The following is a 22,816-nucleotide window of genomic DNA, read 5'->3' as shown; positions in this document are numbered from 1 at the left end:
TGGTGGACATCATCCGGCGGCCCCGCCGAAAGCTCTAGGGACCCTCGCTCCTCTCCACCCGGCATGGGTTTCGTCACCAATAAGACAGTCTTGTTGACAGACTTCAGAACCAACGGCGAACAACAATCTACTCTCGGCCTACAGGCTACAGCACCCTTGAAGAACAAAGTGAGAGAACCCATCTGTGCATGAGTGGACTACGAGCCCAATCCGAGAGATTCGGGACAGTCACACGCCTTCTCATTTTGATCAGGTACTTTTGTCGGACAAGACGATTTCATCCCCACTCAAATCGTGCTCTGTTGGAACAGGGTCAAGGACACGAAAGTGTCTCCAACAGACAAATTTGTGGCCATGAGCCCCTTATTTCTGACCCTAGGTCCGGAGTCTTGACCAGTTGTTACTAAGGTACGTCAAGGTTAGCAGAGCTTGATCGTGAGTAGACGATTCGAAGGTGCACATCATCTTGCGGGCCCATGTTGGCCTAGTCCCTCCTCGCCTCCCTGTGACTTTTGTGACTCCATGCCAGGTACCTTCCCTCATTGTGCACCAGTCTCGCCAGTTCGAGGTTGGTGTATCCCCTCTGCATAATACGTTATTGGAAATGTCTGGGGAGGCGTCTCAACTTGCTGGTCAATCCTTCCTCATATTAAGGCACCCAGCCATTTCTCCGAAAGAAGGGCACTGGACTTTAATCCCTTACCTAGTAATCTGCGGTGATTTATTTTTTGGTTTCTTCATACTGCTACCCTACAACCGCCCGTCACCTGAACGATTGAGCAATTGCCTTCCTCCAAAATCACCTTCATCATACAACACCATGGGTTCTATCCCGAGCGAGATACCCCGCGAGGTTGACATATCTGTTGCTTTGGCTGCGTGCGACCTTCCAAACGTAGAACAACATGTAGAGAATATTGCCAACCTCACTGGCGCAGTCGCCAAAGGTAACGACACAGCACGTCTAAGCATGCTACAGAGCGCCCGTTTACTCGTACATGCACTGGAGACACCGCGCGAGACCATGATCAAACATTGCTGGGCACAAGTAAGGCGACCTTTCTCTCAACCTTCAACAAATTTGCTAAAGATCGCCACAGCCAGCCGCCTTCACTGCCCTTACGTACGCAGTTGACTCTGGTCTCTTTGCGTTGTTGGCGCAGAGCAAGAAGTCTCAAAAAGTCTCCGACCTAGCTTTGAAACTAGGACACGATCCTGCTTTATTGGGTGTGTCGCATCCCACGAGATGAGACTCTTGGGCTACTGCTTACTCTTTTTCCTCACAACAGGACGGATCATGAGGCATCTCGGCGCGATGCTATATATCACTGAGACCGGACCTGACGAGTACAAATCGACCAACTTCTCGGATGCGCTCACGATCACTAGCATGGGCGCTGGCTACCCCTGTGTGTAAGTCAACTCTACCTCTTACTCACCCAGCCCACTCGAAATATCAAAGTACCAATGTTCTTTGGCGCATACCCTAACAAACATCTATCCTGTACCTACTTAAGCTGATAATCGTCAACAACCAGCGCCGGAGCCTGCATGGAGTCCTTGGCTAAGTTTCACGAGTTCGCCAAGAAGACCAACTACCGCGAGCCTCACGATGTCTTCAACGGACCCCTACAGTACGGATATAACACCAAACTCGACTGCTTCAGCTGGCTTGCAGCAAACCATCCATACGAGATGCAATTCGCTCAGCACATGGGCGCATACCGTCAGGGCCGACCTAGCTGGATGGACGAAGGCATTTACCCGGTGAAGGCACGATTGGTTGACGGGTTTGACGACTCTGAGAACGGCGTTCTTCTGGTTGATGTCGGAGGGAGCTTTGGTCATGACGTTGATGAGTTCCGGAGGAAGCACCCTCAGGCTCCTGGTAGGCTTGTCGTCCAGGATCTGCCGACTGTCATCAGCCAGATTGAAAAGCTTGACGAGAAGATTGAGAGGATGGGACATGACTTTTTCAATGAACAACCGATAAAAGGTAAGAAACCCCCCTCACTCTCTGGTCACAGACATCCAAGCCTAACGCGCCACGTACCCAGGTGCCCGAGCCTACTACATGCATTCGGTCCTCCATGACTGGCCGGATAAAAAGTGCGAGGAGATCCTGGCACGCACCACGGCCGCGATGAAGCCCGGATACAGCAAACTGTTGGTCAATGAGAACTGCATCACCGATACTGGTGCCGACTGGCAAAACACAGGACAGGATATCATGATGTTGACGCTGGTTAGTAGCAAGGAGCGTACACGCGTGGAGTGGCAGAGTCTCTTAGAGAAGGCCGGACTGAGAATCTTGGACATCCACGGTGGTGGAAATGGCGTCGAAAGTCTGATCGAATGTGAGTTGGCATAGCATGCAGGTATCACCACAGAGAGTCAATATCCCGCGTTTGACGTTCGTTTATCCCTCCAAATCAGGTAAGAGGTGATTAGAAAGCCATGATAGATAGTCCTATTCTTGCGACGTTGCCATCTTATCTGGTTTCTGTTTTTTCACCAGTCCCAGCAGAGGATGTTGTTATTAAAAGTGAGTGCCATTGCTAGAATCCGTGTCTACTTTTGGTTCATTCTATCCTGTTCCATTGCATATTTATCAACACATTCAGTCGTTGACTCCCGCTTCCATCTTTCTCATTTCTTAGGCACCACCAGGATATCATCCACATTAACGGCCTGCCCTGTCGCCAGTGATCGGTTGGCGGCAATACCAGTCAAGATCGACGCGGCACCATCAATATGACTGGCAGCCCGCATGTACTCATCGGAGACCGGCTCGCCAAACAGATCCGCCAGCAGCACAAGATCTCCACCGCCGTGGGCACCCTTGGCCTCGCCCAGATCAATCTCCTGAGGAGGTCCAAACAGTGGCCTAAGCAGCATCGTCCGCTTCTCAATAGCTCCCTCCAGAGCCTGACTACCTCCAGAGTTCACGTAGCTCTTCTCGACAACCTCAACCTCGAGGCGGCCGCCCGTGCCGTTGAAGTTGACGCGGAATCCTTCCCACGGCGCATATGCTGTCAGAGAGTATGTCATCACCGCGCCATTGCGATACCGGATGAGCAGGTTCATCGTATCCTCAATGCTAATGCCGTCGCCAAACACGCTCTGATCTCTGTAGTAGCTATCTTCGTGCTCCGCATCCAGATACATGGCCTTGAGCTGCGGGTTCTGGTCCAATTGCAGTGCAAAGGGATCGTCTTTTGCTGCCTCGCTTCCGTGCGCTCTGGTGTAGAACTTCGTCACGCCCCGCGCCTCGGCATTTTCCCGTCCGTAGAATTTGAGATCGCCCTGGGCGTAAACCGTCTGCGGCCGCGTCTGAAGCCAAAAGTTGACGAGGTCAAAGTGGTGCGTCGACTTGTGCACAAGGAGGCCGCCTGAGTTGCGCTTATCGCGGTGCCAGCGACGGAAGTAGTCGGCGCCATGGTTCTCGTTGAGCATCCACTCAAAGTGCACGCTCGTCACCTTGCCAATGGCGCCGGACTTGATGATCTCAAAGATCTTTGTGTTGTGCGGTGCGTAGCGGTAGTTGAACGTTACGCGCACCTCCTGGCCTGTTCGCTCGACTGCCGAAAAGATTTCCCTGCACCGGGGCGCGTCGATGGTCATTGGCTTCTCAGTGACGACGTTGCAGCCCAACTCCATTGCTCGTACGATATAAATGTTGTGTGTACGGTCCATGGTCGTGACGATGACCTCGTCCGGCTTGGTGTCCTTGATCATCTGGTCAAAGTTGGCTGCGATGTAGGTCGGGACCTCGCCGTGCCCGAGGTCTTTCAACCTTGAGTTGGCATAGTCCATGCGCGTCTGGTTCGTGTCGCAGAGACCGACAATGACTGAAGTGCTGCTGTAGTCCTTTGCAATGGCCGTGTAGAAAAAGCCCGATCGGCCACCGGTGCCGACGATGGCATACCGCTTCTTCTGTGTTGTCTCGCCCATTGTGGAGGTCAGGTATGTACTCGGTTCGTGTTGATTGCTGTGCTTCGAGGTGCTAGGGTAAGGTTTTGTCGGATTCAGGAAGTTCACAAACTGCCTTGAAATTGCAGAGAATGGAACTGACGCTGGACTGTGACGGGCACAGCGAGTTTATTGAGAGACCGAAACCCGCGTTATCGGAGTCGTCATGACTTCGGCAGATGGCACTCAAAATCCTCGAGATCTCATGCAGTCCCGGCCCCCGGCAAGAATCCCACTCGGGATCAGATATCCCACTCGGGATCAGATATCCCAAACGCCCGAATTTAGCCAAAATGGCAACCCGTTTCTGGGCGCGGGGGTTTGAATGCCCGACTCGTGAACCAGTCACTCGACGCTCACGATCCCCACAATGCGGGGAGACGATGAAGCGGAACGCGGGTGTGGCTCTCCGCTTCAATTGTCGGAAATGTCGGGGATACTGGGGTAAACCGAGGACTGGAGACTCGAGAGAGTAGCGTGCGGAGAGATTTTGGGGTAGAAGTGGGAATGGGTGCAACGTCAGCCCAGAGAAAGCCCCTTGTTGGTCCTCTCAACTTGGCTATTCCAGCCACCCGCTCGTAAACGGTAGATCGTTACCCCAGACTCTTTTGAACTAGACTTGGATTGACTTGGCAGGGTTGCGCACGACTCGTAAGGTAAACGATGACCCTCAGGCGTTGGGCTGAGATTTGATTTGACAGAGACCCATGATGTCTCGGCTTCGCATATTGCCTGAAGTTTTCCCTCCAATGAGAAACCACATTGAAATTTGGACTGGGGTGTTTCCGAAGGATCTCTTGGGTTCTGTCAAGCAACCGGCAAGCAATCTTGGCAACGTGCCATCCGACTTGGAGGGCAGACTTAATCTCCGGCTATTAGCAAGAAAGATGAACAGACACCACACGATGGGCATACGCAACGCGGGAGTCAGGTGTTGCCAAGGTAGATCGATGTTGTGCCTCCAAGCTCGGGTTTCCAGTTCGTCTTCGGCTGAGAGCCTGAGAGGAAACCGGTTGTTGGGGGCGGACAAGGGGGCTTGTCGCTTGAGGGTATATGACGGATAAGATGAACGAGTTCGAACCACAACGTCAGGTGTCTGCTACTCTCCTTCTTCCCATCAAGGTGCTGCAGTGTCATTTTTAAACGGTGTGCTCGACATATGTACCAATAGCACGGCACTACCTTTCTGATCGTTACTTCAACGACACCTGTTAGGGTCATTTTCGTGCGAGACCGAAGATCCAACATGGCATCACAAGCCCCGGCCGAGGATAGGGTCGGCGGTCCTACCGTCGACGCGATCGAGCCCGTCCCCGAAACACCGGCTCCGGCGAACACGGTCCAAGAGAAGGCGGCAAAGTTCCTTGCTGAGCACGGAGGTGGTGACACGACTTTCACGTACGAGGAAGAGCAAGCCGTTCTGAAGAGGATCAACTTTCGTATCCTGCCCTTGATTCTCGGAGCGTATTTCTTCCAGCAGATGGACAAGAGTTCTCTCAGGTGAGTCAATCCGTATTTAGGCCGTCCAACGCGTGCAGGTTACTAACAGGTCAACACCAATAGCTATGTTTCCATCTTCGGCATCAAAGAAGACGCACACCTCGTCGGGAAGCAGTACTCCTGGCTCGGCTCCATCCTCTACATCGCCCAACTCGTCATGCAACCCGTCGCCGCCTGGATCCTCGTCAAGCTGCCCAACGGAAAGGTCATCGCTGCCGCCATCTTCCTATGGGGCTCTTCCCTGGCCATCATGTCCTCGTGCACAGACTTCAAATCCCTTCTCGGCCTGCGGTTCATGCTCGGTTCTTTCGAAGCCATGATTGCGCCGTCATGCTTGGCTGTCACGACTACCTGGTGGAGAAGAAGCGAACAGACGTTGGTCACGAGTTCCTGGAACGCCATGAACGGCGTGACGTTCATCGTCGGAAGTCTCTTTACCTACGGTCTGGGCCACATCAATAGCGATAAGCTCTACAAGTACCAGATTATCTTTTTGTAAGTCATGAAAAAAGGATCTTGAGGCGGATAGCTTCGACGCCGAGGATGCCTTGCTAATGCTGCCCGTGACATAGGTTCTGCGGCCTGCTCACCGTCACCTACTCCGTTGTCGTCCTCATATTCATGCCCGATTCGCCCATGTCTGCCAAGTACCTGACCGAGAGGGAAAAGGTCATTGCGGTTGAGAGACTCCGTGCAAACCAGATGGGTATTCAGTCTGGAGTCTGGCGCTGGGACCACGTTTGGGAAACGTTCCTGGATTTGAAGACATGGTGCTGGTTCATTCTGATCATCGCCATTTCGTACGTTTCTCGGACCATCTTCTACATGTACTGTTGCGGTACTAACAAGTTATTTACAGCATCGCCAGTGGTGGCATCTCAACCTTTGGTAACTTGATTGTTCAGTCATTCGGATACAGCAGTTTCACAACCATCCTATTCAACATCCCCTTCGGTGCCATCCAGATCATTGCCATCATGGGAAGCGGCTGGATCGCTACTCGAATCCAGAAGAAGGGCATCGTTATCGCAGGCGTGGCAATTATCCCTACCATCGGTACCGTCCTGATGCTCACCGTACCGCGTGAGCACAAGGGGGTTCTGCTGTTTGGGTACTACTTGGTAAGGTTCCAATGGATGAAGCAACAACATGCATGCGCGCAACGTACTAACTTGCGATAATCAGGTCTCTGCACTAGCTGCCATCACGCCTCTCATCTTCACATGGCAGGCACAGAACACCGCCGGCGACACCAAGAAGAAGACCACTTCTGCCGTCGTCTTTATCGGCATGTGCACGGGCAATATCATCGGACCGCTCTTGTACTCCGTTGATGACGCCCCGGTATACCGCCCTGGTCTGATTTCCAACCTCATCATGTTTGTCCTCGTAGCCATCATGGGAGCGTAAGTCATCTTCCCTATCCCTGTTCCATGTTGCACAATGTTGACTGACTGGTCCTCGTACAGCCTGATCCCTCTTTACCTCAAGTACCTCAACGTTCAGCACGCCAAGCGCCGTATAGCACTCGGCAAGAGCACGTTGATCGTTGACGAGTCGATGATGCGAAACAAGGATAAGCAGGAGGGCAAGGCGGTCGAGATTGAGGAGGACCCTCAACACCAGCACCGTGCGATTGAGGAGGATCACGGTCTGCAGGACATGACGGATCTGAAGAACGAGGACTTTATCTTTGTGTACTAGAAAGTCGGTGATATATCGACGCGAGACGAGGTACTTGCCTATATATCGAATTGGGAATCAGAGCACCTGGCACTTTGATGGGTGATCGTTCGAGTGAGCTTATGAACTGTCTGCAAGGAATCTGACGAGGACTTCGTCGGAAGCCACTGTGGCTGCTTATCGCTGCTTATCGCCTGTGGCCCTTTATCAGTACCGATAAGAGTTCTTGAGGTGTGCTCGGTGAGATCGTTCGGTGAGCGATGACTAATGACACACGGACTACCATCTCGCTTCCGCATTCGGCTAGGAGGCAGGTGCATCGCCCCCACCCTGTTTCTCTGCAGTGGACCCACATCCTTCGGTGACGAAACGAGCACAGACAACAATTGTTCCAGTCCTTTGATAATTAATCTTTTCGTTTATTCAAGTTGTTCTGGCTCGAAGGCCTCTGCTGATATGTAAGAGAAAAAAACGCTACAACTAGTGTGTCTTTTTGCCTCCACCGCGAAACTCCATGCGTCGATCATCAAGACCGGACTGAAAATGCTACTGCAGCAGAAAGAAAAGAAAGTTTATCGTCAAGAATCGTAAAAGCATTACAACCCGTAGTCATTCTAGGTGCCTGGCCTAATCGACAAGCACTCCCCGAGTCGCCAGCTTCTCTGGTGTCACACTACTCACATACATTTGTCTATACGTCTGGCTTACTTGGTCTGCTGGACGATGAAGGTCGATGCCTGGGAGATGTAGTCCTGCTTTGAGAAGTAGCCGAGGTGGACGGTCAAGTTCTGGCCCGAGGCGCAGAAGAGATCCGTGTCGTCGCAGAAGGACGCGAACTTGCTTTGCAAGGCCTGGCATGGGCCGAGATCCATGCGAGGGAAGATCTGCGAGGCAATGGTCAGTCAACCGCGGACGGGGTTAACGATCGATGTCAAGAATACATACGCCATTCTTCTTTGAGGTTCCCTTGGCGAAGGGCTGGCCAGCGATGAAAGTTGGGTCGCCGAAGAGGACGACGGCAGCGACTGTTGAGCCATGTCAGCAACTGGTCATGACTGTCACGCGGGATCGAAACTCCGTGGACTTACTCTTGCTTCCGACCATGGGTGCCTGAGCAACAGTCGTGTTGAAGTTGGGGCCATCCGTGGTACCGCAGAGGGTATCAAGTGACACTTGTGCGCCCTACAGTACGTCAGACACAATGGCAACACGTCAATTTCACGGAAACCACATACCTGAGAGTATCCCATCAAGACGAGCTTTGACTGGGGGCACTGCTGCGCTTGCTGGTTGAGAAGAGTCGTCATGTTCATGACACCAGCCGACACAGAGGGCGGATACGGATCGAGTTGTGCCGGATACACCAACGGCGTGATGACGGAGCCGGGAATCTGCATCGACGCGTTCATGGCGATATTGCCCAAGAGACCGGCACCCTGCGCCTCAAGACTACCGCGGGCGACGATGATGTTGACCGGTGCGCAAGCGGCTGGCGGACCCGGTGGAGGAGGAGGTTGTTGTTGTTGGGGCAGGGCCAGAACCATGGGGACGAGGGCGGCGAGCGCCGACAGGCTGATTTGAGGCTGCATCGTGTGCTATGAGAGGCTGTGCTTCAACAGACTAGGTGGATCACGAGAGGATGTGAAATGTGTCCGTGTGTTTCCTTGGAAGGATCAAAGTCGAGAAGGAGATCGGAATGGAGAAAGAAGGTTGGTTGGCCCGATCCGTCCAAGTTCGTGGGGCCATGGCCGTCTTCTTGTACTGACCACCATCCAGAGTCTGGGACGAGAGAACGATCCATCCCTCGGCATCTCGAGAGTGGGCCACCACCACACCCTCCATGTGCTGAAATGGGGGGTTTGACATCCGCTGCCAGAGCCTCTTTTGGAATCTCTGATATCACAGACATGCAGAAGCACACGGGATGATCCCTGTCTGGTTTTGCTATTTGCCCTTTGGCAGGCAGCTTTCTCTTCCTCCCGAGAACACCCTTGACGTGCCCACTGTCCAAGCCACTCACGAAGAACCCCTGGAGAACTTCAGCGCGACTTTGTCCCGAGTTGGTGTGGATTTGCAACCTTTCCCCGATCGGGGCATTGCGTGAGAGAGACTGGGGATTGGGGGGATTGCGGGACTGGGGAGCGGCCAGTGCCATCTTGCCGCAGAGCCGGAAACACGCACGAGATGGGATGAAACTATTCCCAGAATACTGCGCCGGCTGGCATGCTGACTTACACACACACAAACAACTCCTACTCACATAATTCACACTGACTTGCGTTCTCTCTTTCGCATAGAGGCACACACAAACGCACAGCACACACACGAACCTTTATTTACAAATATCTGAACATGTGGGAGCCGACAAATACTTGTACACGAACACCACCAATTGGCTGGCTTTGATGTTGCCTCTCGGCTGCATATACGGGGCATATGTACTGAAATGCAGCAGTCAATAGCAGCGACCGCGGCCAAAAAGAAAAAAGTCTGATTCGAACATGAACGGATGGAGGCAGTTCCCATCTCCCCAATAACACTCTACGCATCGGGTGAAGACGCCCAAACCCTCCGCCCGTCAAACCAGGTGGCCTTGATCTCGCCCTTGAGCAGGCCTTGCGGCGTCCAATCCATCTCCGCCACCACAAAGTCCGCGCGCTTGCCAATCTGCAAAGAACCCGTCCGATCCTCTGCAAACACGCTCTTTGCAGTTCCGAATGCGGCCGCTGTGATGGCCTCGCACACGCCCAGCTTGAAGTGCTCGTTGACGACCACGTCGTACCCCGGTTCCCTGGCGGACCGTCGCGTCGTCGCGACGTAGGCGTTCTGCAGCGGCGCCCAGGGAGCCGTGGGGCTGTCGCTGCCGAGTGCGAGCAGCGCGCCGTGGTCTGCGAATTCGCGGTAGGCAAAGGCGCGCTCGCAGCGGTGGGCGCCAATGAGGCGCGGCCAGGCGCGGAGGATGGCCGGGTCGGCGTGGACGGGTTGGATCGAGGCCGTGAGACCCAGCTCGCCCAGGTGCTTTGCGTCCTCAGGGGATGCCATCTCGATGTGCTCGAGGCGGTGGCGGCGGCCCGGTGTGGCGTGGTTGGCGAGGGCGTTGACTGCGTTCTTGATGGCTGCGTCGCCTATCGCGTGCAAGGCGATTTGCAACCCGGCGGCGTCTGCCCTCGCGACCACGGGGCCGAGCCACTCGGCGCTCCAGAAGGGCGGGGGGGAACCCACCTCGGCATAGGGCTCGGACAGGTGGGCGGTGCAGGCGTCGATGATGCCGTCGGTGATGATTTTGATGCCTACGATGCGCAGGTCGGGGGAGGTGGTCTTGTTCAGCTCGTTGTGGAGTTCGATGGCCCGATCGACCTGCTTGAAGCGCTCCTCTTCGGATTCGGATGGTTTGATGAGCCAGTATGCGTGGATGCGCATGGGCAAGTTGGGTTCCTCGGCGCGGAGCGAGCACGCTGCGTCCCATGCTGGCTCGTCCATGGCCATCTCAATCAGCCCTGTGTAGCCTGATGCGTTGTAGGTCTGCACGGCATCCTTCATGGCGTCCATCCGATCTCGCTTGGGGGCGACTTGGGCAAGATGAGGCCACACGATGGTGAGCACGGCGGCTTCGCTGAGGAGACCCGTCGCTTTGCCCTCGGCGTCGCGGTGGATCTTGCCTCCTGACGGGTCCGGCATGTTCTCGATGCCGAGCTCCTTGATGCCGGCTGTGTTGCACCAGGTCGAGTGAAGGTCCTTTGTGTCGATGAAGATTGGTCGGGGGTCAATGTCGTCGAGCATGGTCTTGTCGACGCCGTCGGGGGTCATGGAGTGCATCCACAGCTTGCACATGATGCGCGGGACGTCCGGGTTGGCGACGGCGTATGCCTTGATGGCGGCGCGGATCTCCTCAAGTGATGTGCAGTTCTCGAGGCTCACTTTGCGCAACGACTGGCCGAGGAGGAGAAGGTGCACATGTCCGTCGATGAAGCCCGGCAGGACTGTCCTGCCCTCCAAGTCGTGTGTGGTGACCTCTCCTGATGCGTGTCTCGCCTTGAGGTCCTCTGTTGTGCCAATGTTCTCAATGATGCCGTTGGCGACGAACATGCTCTCGGCAAAGGTGGGTTGTGTCTCGAGGCCGGCTTCGGCGTTGTGCAGGAAGATGCGCCCATTGATGAAGAGCTCCCCTGCGCCTCCCACTTGATTTTCAACTTGCGCCATGACTGTGATGTTTCTTTCCTTGCGTTTGCGCCCAGTTTCGTACGCTAAAAATGCTTTGCGATAGAGGAAATCCGTTTGCGCCTGCGTGTGTCGTTGCAATGTGTCGTTATTGACTCGGGTGGTGTGAGAGAGGGATATGGTCGGCTTTGCTGGTGAGGGGCAGCCCGCCTCGCCCTGCGTCGCTGCGGATTGCGGACCGCGGGGTTCGTATGGTGGGGTTGCGCTGGCAAGGATCTGATAAGATCTGATATGAGGTCTTTTCCCCTGTCCGGCTCGTCACTTATCTTTACTGCCTTATCTCGGTGGATTCGGTCAAGCCGTGGTGAAGGATTCGCTTCACCGAGGTGAATGGATTGGCGCCTTCCCCTTCAAGTACTGCGTAGCGAGAAGCTGGAAATGGAAAGAACCGCGGGTAGTAATCTGGGCAAGTTTGCAGAGGGCCGAATAAGAGCCAATCGCGGCAACGTTACTTGCCGCCCTTGCCTCACTTGAAATGAGGCTATTCCGACTTCTTCGTTCCATCTCTAGGGATCCCGACGTCGTCGTAGTAGTAGTAGTAGTAGTATTTAACATCAGGGACAGGAGCCTAGCTATCTAACTAACTAAGCCCGATCAACCAGAGCGCCCTTTAGGCATATAATGTGCCGTACCGCTATCTAAACAGCATACGACAAGTCAGACAATCTATAATATACACTTTTCTTGTCGTACCTAAAGCAGTAGAGATTATTAGCTAATCCCTAAGGTCCGTTCAGTTCCAAAAAGCACGCCAGCAGGGGTTTCTTAACTCGGCAAAAGCGAATAGGCCTTAAGTAGCCCTACATCGTTCACAGACGACGGGCTATAACAAAAAGGCCGGCCCTCGCGGGCGTATTAGATTTATCAGTATTATCTCGAATATATCGGGAAAAATAAAGGAGGGAGAGGGAGGGTAGAGGTAGGGCTATAGCCCAAGAGGTATCGGTAGGTATATAATAAAGTATAAGGCGTGTTATCTCGGGCTCGCTATCCCCTCACAGGGAGTACGTTTCGAAGTACCGTATCAAGCGCTCGAACTTCTCAAAGGCGCCCGGATCTCCAATTAGGGCGTACTAATAGGCTTCGGTCTAGCCCTTCGGGGGCGGTAAGGGGCCCGGATCCTTTTTAGTCCCGGTAATCGGCCATAATACCGCCGTACGGCGGTTTTTTACGTAATATACTGGATAGGTAGGTGATAATTTCCGTCTGCAGTTATATTTAAAGTCCCCGTCGTGCTAAAAACGCTTATAGTAGGCGAAGAAGTGGCCATGGCTAGAGCAGGCAGCGAGCAGGTGGTGCAACAGTGGACGAGGTAGGTCTAACTCCGGTAGGCAACAGAGGGCGGCGTTAGTATTCCTGTAGCCAAACTTGAGTTTCTACTTAGATATATGCCACTACCTCGAGTAATATTCGCAGGCTCTAGCGCAAACCATCTTCGCTATTCCAGCATAAGAGGCCTACAGTAGGGGGTATCCCATCGAGTGCCAATTGGCAACAGGTACATTATGCCCAGTTTTGACCCAGTTTTGCCCCCTCACCGCGGGAATACATGACGGTACGTCATCAACCCCTATATTTTCCCAGCTGCGTTCACCACCACAACTAACATTTCTACAGATGGGCAACTGTCGCGATGTCCTCAAGCGACTCTGATGCGTCTGATTCGTCAGCGCTTTCACATATCACCGTCGCAGTACTTCCCGAAGACCTTGATAGCGCCTGTACAGCTCAATGTAGGCCCGAGAGGTGTGATAACGCAACTGTACGCCCACACGAATCGCCTCCGCTAGAAAGGGGCACACCGGGCCAATTCAACCCCCTCGACGTGCCCTACCGCGCCGCAACAGTACGGGGTCTATCTACTACCCCTTTAGAGCTTTTTCAGCAGTATGTGCCTTTGAGGCTGGTTGAATCGTGGGTACAGTGGACCAATGAAGCCGCAGTACGAGGCCCTGTTCAACAACACTCACGATCCCACAGAAAAAAGACGAGGTCAGGGTGCCTGCAGTGTGGAGTAGCGCTTTGTAACTCGGATGATTGCTGGTACCTCTTTCATAGTCAGAGTATATAGACAACAGAAGTATCCATAATCTAGGCTTTTTGGTTGGCTAGAAGAAGTCTTGGCTGTCTCCTGAGTGGTCAGTTCCCCTCAAGGGCATGTATCTGTTGCCAATTGGCACTCGATGGGATAGTAGCGGGAGTACGGCTCCCTCCTTAGCGAGCTTATCAGCCAATTCGTTTCCAGGTATCCCGGTATATCCGGGCGTCTAGTGGTATTTAATATCCCTTACCTGCTAAGGGTCGACTATCTCCAGCATAGCCGCTTGCGAGCTAGCTGGAGAGAGTCCGAACCCTGAGATGAAGTTAAGAACTCCAGTATTATCAAGACAGAGGTGGATAATAGTAGGGGAGGTGGCAGCTAGGTGCAGTGGGATCCCGACGTCAACCCTAAATACTAATCACCATAGCCGCATTCGATTCTCTCCTGGTATTTGAGGACCCAGACTCTACTGAAAGACGGGCTTGCGACTATCGACATTCTCTTTCACACCCCCCTCTGACGTCTTTTTGAAAGTCAGGCGAACCTTCTCTCTCAAAACACTCAAGAAGACTTGTCTCCACACTTGCTTTTCTTTGCTCTTTCCTTCTCAACCAGCCAGATTCCGAAGGCGGCTCTCAACTTCCACGGGTATTTAACCCCACCGATTCTCTCAGCTACACTTCCCCCAGACAACTTCAACCCAACATCTCCGTCTTCTTACCTTCCCCCAATCTCTTCGATACTCTTTCTTTCTTTTCAGTCTTCACTCGAACATTCTATCTCCTCTTTTCCTCACCATCAATATTTGGCGTCGCAATCAATATCCCCGGCGCGCAATTTTTGCGTCATCGTTCTGATTTTGCGCCCATTTGCATCTGGACAAGCAACTTCCTTTTCTCGACATCGTTTCATCATAGGAGCTCTATATGATATAAAAGATCACTAGCACTGCTAGCCTTCTTTCGATTTCATGAAAACCGCAAAAGGTAGCTGCGACGTCATTTCAATTGGGACCCATGGTAATTGCTCTGGCTAACGGGTCAAAAATATTTCAGGTCCCCATTTCTTCTAAAGCATCACCATTCACTTACTTACCAGTTACAACCTACATTGACGCTCGGAACGTTTCTTCACAGTCGCACAATGAACCTCAGTCAGGCAGTCATTGGGGTGAAGGAAGAGCAGCATGGCAACATCAAAACAGATGCTTCCATCAAGGAAGAAGTCGAAGTGAAGGGCGAGCGGTATGAAGACGTCACGGCATATGCGCCTATCAAGAAGCAATGGAGACCTCTGGAGCAGCGAGCTCTACTGACGTTCTCCTACCTAGAGAAGATGAGAAAGATCAGAGACCCAGATCTCTGGCAGCTATTTTACGAGAAGGTTCCGCTTTTGGACAAACTTCAGCCCGCTTGCGAGACCATTGCTTTCTCTCGTAAGCTTCAGCCTGCCCTGAAGACGGCAGCATCACACTGGGGTGACCAAATCTCCGATCTTCGTGATCGCGCGAAGCGGTCCCAGCAGACAGTCATCGGCGTTCTAGGCAATACCGGGGATGGCAAAAGCTCAACCATCAATGCCCTGCTGGATGAAGAGAAGCATTCGCGGATCCTGGCCTCGGAGGACTGAACTCAACTAATTGTTTCTAGTTTGCTTCCCACGAACTGCATGCGTGGATGTACCGCCGTCGCCACCGAGGTTTCTTACAACCATGATGAAGACCAAGAGAACCCATACCGCGCGGAAATCGAGTTCATCTCTCAAGATGAGTGGTCAAGGGAGGTCAACATACTGCTTATGGATCTTCACGTCGAAGATGCAGCAGAAAAGGATGACCTAGACCCGGAGAGTGATGCCGCTAAAGCTCAATCAAAGATTGAAGCGGTGTATCCGTCAATGACCCCCCAAGACTTGGCCAGCAGCACCTCAGCCCAGTTGGCTACCCATCAAAATGTCAGTGGCTTTCTGGGTACAACCATGACGCTGAAATGCAACAATGCGCAGGAGATGCGCGAGCAACTCGAGCCTTATGTTGACTCCAAAGACAAAGACGACGATACCGCAGCGTACTGGCCATTGGTAAAAGTTGTCAGACTTTTTACCAAAGCCAGAGTGCTCGTAAACGGTGTCACAATCGTAGAACTGATATGTCAAACTTTGTGGGCAACTGTCAGAGCCCTCCCGGACAGGGGCTAGTTAGAGGTATTAAGGAGTCCAAGCAACAAAGGAGTAGCTAAGATATATATATACAGCGCAGGGAGTACACGTCGAGGGAGGAGCAGATTTCAGTGATTCATCATTCTACCCCTAACTGCAGTTGGCCTCTGAGAGCTTCCACCCTGCGTCAACACCCCAACTTGACAGCAACCCGGTTGTATGGAGTGCTGCTAACAGTCGCTTTGGTAGCCCGACCACCAGGATTGGGATGCAGCTAGAGCTGCGGTAGCGAGCGAGTACATCAAGTCGTGTTCGGGAGTCTGGGTTGTGGCCCCAATCAACAGAGCCGTCGATAACAAGACGGCAAAGGACATCATGAGCAATTCCATCAAACGTCAACTCAAACTTGATGGAGCGTTTTCGGCTTTGACCGTCATTTGCTCAAAGACTGATGACATGACGATTAGCTCTGGAATGGACAGCATGAAGTCGAAACTGGACAAGAATACCAAGACAGCATGGAGCCAGATTCAAGTCCTTGGTCGCCGCATAACAGCTCTGGAGAAGGAGCTCATGGTCGTCCGGGGTCGGCGTAAGACATCTCGCGCCTCTACTAATGACGTTGACGCGGACCGCCCAGCCAAAAGAGCGCAATCCGAGTCACCAAACAGGCACGCGGAGAAATCGGCATTCGATACATCCACCGAACTAACCAAGGACTCCGTCATCGACTCTAACCCAAATGCCGAGAAGCATAAGCAGCTCGCGGAATTGCGACAGGAAAAGGGAGAGCTGGTGGATGAGGCCCATGCACGTCTGATTCGAAGACGCAACGAGATTTGCCGAGATGCCGTCAAAAGACACCTCGCCAAAAGTTTCAAAGAGTGAGTGAGCAGGGAAGCTTAAAGGCCATTGGAAACTTACTGACTACCCGTTTAGTCTTGATCGGCAAGATACATCGAAATCCAGTGGACAGGGCCAAGTTGTCAGGGAGTGCCGCGATTATGATGAAATGTCCGCATCGACTCCTGTCTTCTGCACCAGCAGCCTCGTATATCAGAAGATGCAAGGCCTCGTGGCCAGTGACGATGACGAGACTCCTGGCTTTGATACCGAGCAGGACACGGAACGTCGGAAATTCCTCAGCTACAAGCTCATGCTCAGAAGCTGACCGAAGAACTTCGAGTTACGAAGTACCAAGAGGTGCTGAATGGCATATGCCAAGTTCTCAACTTCATTGCAATTTGGGCGCAGGAGAGGGCCGGGACTACGGCAACAATTGATGGGGAGCAACTGAAGGGGATGTTGACACGCTTTGATGCCGTGAGTGCGCCTCCTTCTTAGTCGAATGAAATCAAAGAAATAACACTCGATAGAATATGAACGGCGAAGTCGAGGGATTGCCGCGAAAAATTGCACATGGCAGCAGAGACCATTCTGTACGAGGAGATGAATCGCTTGAGCACCGTAGCCAGTCGTGCGGCAGTACCCACCGCCGTTAGCTGAGGCTCTATTCATCACTCGACGCTGAAAGCAACGTATCGTCGCCACGGCATATGAGGAAGCACAATTCCAACGAAGATCTGTTGAAGCCCATCAAGGAAAACCTCACAGAGACCTGGGAATCCTTCTTTCAGTTCAGTCTCCCTGGCATACTCGACAATTTCACAGTCTCTCCGACCAACCTGCTAAGCACTTTCCACGACGATGTTATGAAGCAACTCGGGATTCAAGACTGCGATCATGATGAATTATCTACGATCGTCCAGCTCAACCGGCAGCTCGACCTACATAGACAAAAGATTGTGCGGCTTACCGCTCAATGTCGGATGGGAGTCGACGATGCTCAGAAAGACGCCAGCAGAGTGTTGACTACACCAGTCGCCGAAGAAATGGCTCCTGGCTATGAAGAGTGTGGTATGATGCGTGGTGAGTACATTTCGCGACACTTATTACAAGCTCTTGCTCTTGGAAAGGCTTATGAAACTCCATACTGATCTGACTGCAAACTTACACAGGACGTGGATCACTGAAAAGGCTTTAAAGTCAAGATCGAGGACTATATCCATATTCGAAAGATCAGGATGTTCCGCGACGCGATTGGAAACGTCAAAGACGTTCTCGAGGACGGCTTGAAGATGGTCCGCGAAGACATGGCGGCCGATATCAGAAACATTGGAGCGACAATGGATGGCGACTACATGCTTGCGCTTGCAGAAAAGCAAGAGTCAGGACGTCGTCGTGAGAAGGCGTCTAAGCGGGAGATTCTGGAGTTCTTGGAGCGTGCTGCGGAGCGATTTAAGTATTAGATGAGCTTGGGGTACTTCCAACTGAGCTGGGTAGGCAACTGGATCGGGAGGCGTCCACTGGGGACAATATTGCTACACTAGCATTATTAGACTTCATTTTATCTCGCATTCCATGGTTCACTTTGATCCAGAGGCCGATGTCTAACAAAACTGACCGATGGATCGAGCAATGAGACCATCTATGCGAACCGCGGCTCAGCCCACACCCAGTCACGGAACCAGCAAATGACCATTGTTTCTAACAGATATCCTCCATCAAAACGGGCTAGAAGTGACTAAGAAATTAACCCAAACTACCTTATGGCGTAAAGTACTTGTATTGAAAAACGTCGTTGGTTGCCTGCCTGTAAACCCATCCTACAGGGGCGAAGAAATTCTCATCGCCAACAGGCGTAGAGCAAGTCCGATTTTGGGAGACGACAGGTGAATTATATGACCTTGTGAAACGGTTATAAGGATACTTTTAGGCACCGGAGTCAAACCTTGAGTTTCATACGGAGGGGGGGAGAGGGTAGCCGAAAGGAGAGCTGCAGGGTCATGTGTGCAATAATGCGTGTGGTCAAACCTTAGCTGAATGGTTTCTCTCCTTTCGATGGAAATCTACTCATGAAAGAATGTTGTGGAGTGAAAATATCATTGTGTCCCCGTCTAGGACAGGCGTGACAATGAAGGGAACGACGAAAGGGACAATGATAACGAGCTCGGGAACTTTTGCGGTAACAACTACACAAAGTGTTCTTTGAATGCAGAGAGACATCGAAGAAACAACACTCTTTTCATCTTGATGCTACAAATTCCAATTCTTCAGAGTTCTCAAAGTGGTGGAGGGCCCCGAGCGTCACAAGGTCGTCAAAAGTCCGAAAGCGGTGTTGCGTAGAAATTGAAATGCAACGGAGGGTGGAGTATGATAATGGCTTCTAGGTCTTGCTGCCTTAAGTGCCTTGACCGAAGTTTCAGTCTGCTTGTGACTTAAGTTTGGCAAACAAACATAAGGCACCACCTTTACTACCTACGCCACCCGCCATCTCCGGTTGTGTAGTTGAATACGCTCCTCTTGACTTTTTGTCACGTCACACTCCAATCACATCATTACTTGCTGGCCCCAGTCTGTTGAGGGGGCGCTCGGCTGTTTGTACTCTTTTCAAGTTGAACTTTACCCTCTTTTTTTTTTGCCTACCTCCGATCACGAGCTTATCTCCCTTACACTTCTCGACAGCCTGACTGCGATCATACGAGAGCCTACAAGTAAAGTATCTCATTCATCGTATGCTCCAGGTAATTCCATCCAACTGTGTTTCATTTGCTCTCGATTGCCGCAGCTTTCTAACTCACTTAAGGACAGTCACCGATACGCTGCGGCCTAGCACGATAACATGGATACCAAGGTGGACGACGAGATGCAAACCAGAATCTGCCTAGCACGGCAAATTCGGAAGGAAATCGAACCCACGAAGTTGTCATGTTACTATGGCATCTATAGAGTGGGCTTCTGGACCATTCTCAAGATGCTTGATATTGCTCAGCTTCTGGACCTCTTGCACAAACTACAAACTCTTCCGAAGAAGAAGGAGAGGAGAGCGCTCCTAAATATCCTCGATTGTTTGCCGAATACGTTCCCGCAGCTTATCAGACTATGTAAGCAGTGTCACCCTAAGCATTTGAATCGTATCTTTAGCATGCTAATCAGACAACAGTCCTTAGTCAATGGGTACCTGCTGAAGAGTCAGGTAACATGGCGCTTTGGCGTTATTCTCAACTTGCAATTGAATAAACAAAGGTGAGTACAAAACTTTGCTTCTTTTTGAAGCCTACTAATAGTTCCGTCTCAGGCACGCGATCGCGATGGGAATTTATGCATTGCTACTGGAGCTTTCGACCCAGTCATTTGTCACATTGTCGCTCCCATCATCTGGCCCCCGGGACTGAGCGGCCTTATCATATCTATCCAGGTTTCTGGACTCTTCGGATGGGGTGAAGACTTTTACACCAAGCTCAGAGCAAAGCTCCTGCATAAGGAGGAGGGTAATGGGAGTATCACGACCCTGATGACGAACATGATCTGTCTCGGTCGCCGGTTGGAACCCAGCTGGTCCGAAGGACTCTTTGCTTTGGAGCCCATTGAGCCACTCGACGACGACTCCTCGTCCATGGCGACAATGCGACTGAGGGTTCACTGGCTGAGACGGACTCGGTTTACGTGCATGGCAAGCAGGATTGGAAAGTCTTTCTCCGCTGACCCTCGCGATGTGTTCGTTAAGGAGGACCATCAACTCTCGCCCGATCAAAGATGGGTCCGTTATCGAAATTTCGGCCGATAGCCAGGAGCAGCTTCCAGATAGGGACTTGCTTGAATTCAGGTGGCTGCTTATGAGACTTCACGCATTATCTGGGGCACCGGATCCCCGCATCTACCCTTACGATGACGTCGAGATGGGGAGGATGTTGAACCGGGGGGGGGGGGGATATACGATGACGACCACTCGGAATATTACGACGAGGATGAATCTGTGTAGCTCGGTTTTGTGGATGGCATGTCTCCATGTCAACGAAACATCGTCAGCATGGCTTGATCTCGGAATCAAATGCGTTGAAACACGTTTTCTCTGCAGATGAGAAAGGTATTTGATACAGTCCCGAAACACCCTGGACTTTCAACTACGTCTGACCAGACCCGGAAAGGCCCCATTAGGATATTCAGCGGTAGGTGAAAGAGGCACATCATGGAGGGCGATGTGAGTTGTGAGAACGGCCACTTGTTGGTCTACTTACACGCCAGTAGAGCTGGTCCGAGCTGCCCTTGACTTCACTGTCGGCTTGGTCAAGCCTAAACAGGTGGATCCGTCCCGCATAACGATCCTGGCAGCCCACGCCCGAGATTGTTTCTCGCATGATCAAGAAGTTGGAGAATTCACAGGCCCGCCAAGGAACTCCCCGCGCCTCAACTATCGATGGGTACCAAGTTCAAGAAAATGACATTGTCATCGTCATCATGGGTACTGCGTTTCCTTCTGGTGCTGGCTTTCCAGCAAACCCTCGGCGTCTCAAGGTCATGATGATTCGTCAGAGGTGTGGACTGGTTATCATTGGCGACATCAATATCGAGGGCCCCCAATAACGCTAACTAAGTCAACGCACCCACATTTGGCCCCCCCCTGCATTGGGCCACCCCAAAAATCCCTCCCAGCCACCGCATTATTATCCATACCCCAATGTACAAACCACCACAACAATTGCAAAAATCGTCCAAATACAATTATTTTTTGCACACTTATTTATCGATATGTCATGGTCGCATATACCTAAAATAAAGTTGCTCAGGCTCTTGAGGCTATCGGAAACGGTCTCTCTATCAAGAGGGCCTCGATTGAGTTCGGAATACCAAGATCAACACTTCGTATTCGTATGAATGGCCACCAGAACAGAGCAACGGCTTTCGCTGAGCTTCAGAGGCTTCCTCCTTGGCAGGAAGATAAGCTGGCTGAATGGGTTCGCATTCAGCACACTCTGGGTGTCGCACCAACACATGAACAAGTCAGGGAATTTGCTGAGCGAGTTCTGCGTGCCCAGGGGGATAACAATCCCATTGGCAAGAGATGGATCGAAGCTTTCTTGAGAAGAAACCCCTCAGTTAAGGTCCAGAGAAGTCGAACCATCGACTCTAGACGTGTTAATGGAGCAACTACTGAGGTAATTAGGCCCTGGTTCCGATTACTCGACATACCAGAGATCAGGAAGATCAAACAAGCCAAAAGGTATAATATGGACGAGACTGGTATCCTGGAAGGCAAGGGATCTAATGGGCTGGTCTTGGGCATGGCAGAGACTAAAGCAGTGCGGAAAAAGAGCCTGGATCGCGTGCCTGGGTGTCGATTATCGAGTGTATCTCAGCTGAGGGCAAAGCTATTAAACCACTGGTGATATTCAAGGGAAAGTCGGTCCAGCAGCAGTGGTTCCCCCTTAACTTGCCCCATTCGATGGTTGGAAGTTCATAGCAACAGATGATGGCTGGACTATAGACGATACTGCTGTTCGATGGTTGAGAAAGGTCTTCCTGCCCCGGACTGAGCCCCCCCCCCCCCCCCCTTAGGGGACTCGACAAGCGAAAGGAGCCTCGACTGTTGGTCCTGGATGGGCATGGGAGTTATACGACGACTGAATTTATGTGGGAGTGCTTTATAAATAACGTCTATTTGCTCTTCTTGCCACCACATACATCCCATGTCCTCCAGCCCCTGGATCTAGCAGTCTTTGGACCAGTGAAGACTACCTACAGAAAGGAGCTCGGAAACCACGATATAATAGACAATTCTACTATCGTTGGAAAGCGGCACTTCTTGGCCTGCTATACGAAAGCTCGTTTGGCTAGTTTGACGCCACATAATATACGAAGTGGCTGGAGGGCAACTGGACTATGGCCTATCAACATGGATAAGCCACTCACCAGCCCACTGATAATCGCCAGCCCATCCACACCGCCAAACAAGACTGCAGAGGCTGGGGCAGTGACTATCAATGCCAGACAGAAAGCTGGTCAGCTCTGTGGCCACTTGAAGCTATTCACAGAGCTCAGTCCAGACCACAACACTCGACGACTGCTGTTCAGAAAGATTAAAAAGGGCTTCAGTCAGCAGGCCTACCAATTGGCTGTCTCTGAGCACAAGGTTCGCCTGCTCCAGGCCCGAATTGACCGCATGGCACCCAGGAGGAAGAAGACTGTACAGACAGATCCAAATACCAGGTTCGCGACCATCGCTGACATACAGAGAGCTCAGGAGGACTCTGGCGACCGTCTCGTTAGTCCCAGTCGACTCGCAGGGGTCAAATCACCTAGTGAAAGTGGTGACTGTATTGTAGTGGCAGCAGAAGGTAGTTAATTAATTGAGTGTAGTTGGTGGTGATGTTTTGAGACTAAATTGATTGGGGTGGCCAAATGCAG

At 52.1% G+C, this 22,816-nt stretch overlaps 7 protein-coding genes across 7 annotated transcripts; 4 read left to right on the top strand and 3 right to left on the bottom strand.

The window, feature by feature from the left end:
- Positions 1–820: 820 nt before the first annotated feature.
- On the top strand, positions 821–2,371 carry BDP81DRAFT_452092 (hydroxyindole O-methyltransferase; the record flags this gene model as incomplete). The annotated part of the gene is made up of 5 exons (XM_060592713.1): positions 821–1,048; positions 1,101–1,227; positions 1,290–1,413; positions 1,539–1,996; positions 2,058–2,371. 5 exons carry the CDS (start codon positions 821–823, stop codon positions 2,369–2,371), a joined length of 1,251 nt encoding a protein of 416 aa, XP_060442085.1.
- Position 2,372: 1 nt separating this feature from the next.
- BDP81DRAFT_66830 (oxidoreductase) lies at positions 2,373–4,053 on the bottom strand. The gene has a single exon (XM_060596133.1). The coding sequence runs from the start codon at positions 3,952–3,954 to the stop codon at positions 2,650–2,652; it is 1,305 nt and encodes a 434-aa protein (XP_060442084.1). The 5' UTR covers positions 3,955–4,053; the 3' UTR covers positions 2,373–2,649.
- Positions 4,054–4,895: 842 nt separating this feature from the next.
- On the top strand, positions 4,896–7,398 carry BDP81DRAFT_433854 (major facilitator superfamily transporter). Its single transcript, XM_060590900.1, has 6 exons — positions 4,896–5,472; positions 5,536–5,967; positions 6,045–6,272; positions 6,332–6,593; positions 6,658–6,878; positions 6,942–7,398. Exons 1-6 carry the CDS (start codon positions 5,219–5,221, stop codon positions 7,174–7,176), a joined length of 1,632 nt encoding a protein of 543 aa, XP_060442083.1. The 5' UTR covers positions 4,896–5,218; the 3' UTR covers positions 7,177–7,398.
- A 461-nt stretch (positions 7,399–7,859) lies between these two features.
- BDP81DRAFT_326342 (cutinase) lies at positions 7,860–8,699 on the bottom strand (the record flags this gene model as incomplete). Its single annotated transcript, XM_060585057.1, has 4 exons — positions 7,860–8,039; positions 8,101–8,180; positions 8,244–8,337; positions 8,391–8,699. The coding sequence occupies 4 exons, from the start codon at positions 8,697–8,699 to the stop codon at positions 7,860–7,862; spliced, it is 663 nt and encodes a 220-aa protein (XP_060442082.1).
- A 997-nt stretch (positions 8,700–9,696) lies between these two features.
- Positions 9,697–11,355, bottom strand: BDP81DRAFT_326327 (amidohydrolase; the record flags this gene model as incomplete). Its single annotated transcript, XM_060585055.1, has 1 exon — positions 9,697–11,355. One exon carries the CDS (start codon positions 11,353–11,355, stop codon positions 9,697–9,699), a length of 1,659 nt encoding a protein of 552 aa, XP_060442081.1.
- A 3,202-nt stretch (positions 11,356–14,557) lies between these two features.
- Positions 14,558–17,880, top strand: BDP81DRAFT_463227 (uncharacterized protein; the record flags this gene model as incomplete). The annotated part of the gene is made up of 9 exons (XM_060593993.1): positions 14,558–14,668; positions 14,798–15,012; positions 15,064–15,550; positions 15,821–16,455; positions 16,541–16,653; positions 16,692–16,894; positions 16,964–17,068; positions 17,137–17,500; positions 17,609–17,880. 9 exons carry the CDS (start codon positions 14,558–14,560, stop codon positions 17,878–17,880), a joined length of 2,505 nt encoding a protein of 834 aa, XP_060442080.1.
- Positions 17,881–19,253: 1,373 nt separating this feature from the next.
- BDP81DRAFT_494718 (uncharacterized protein) lies at positions 19,254–20,295 on the top strand (the record flags this gene model as incomplete). The annotated part of the gene is made up of 3 exons (XM_060595390.1): positions 19,254–19,515; positions 19,582–19,657; positions 19,688–20,295. The coding sequence occupies 3 exons, from the start codon at positions 19,254–19,256 to the stop codon at positions 20,196–20,198; spliced, it is 849 nt and encodes a 282-aa protein (XP_060442079.1). The 3' UTR covers positions 20,199–20,295.
- Between the last annotated feature and the right edge of the window lie 2,521 nt (positions 20,296–22,816).

The sequence above is a fragment of the Colletotrichum phormii genome (assembly GCF_030913505.1).
Source record: "Colletotrichum phormii strain CBS 102054 chromosome Unknown BDP81scaffold_17, whole genome shotgun sequence".
Lineage (NCBI taxonomy): Eukaryota > Fungi > Ascomycota > Sordariomycetes > Glomerellales > Glomerellaceae > Colletotrichum > Colletotrichum phormii.
The sequence above is the reverse complement of the archived record's forward strand: the minus strand, read 5'-3'. Positions and strand labels throughout refer to the sequence as shown.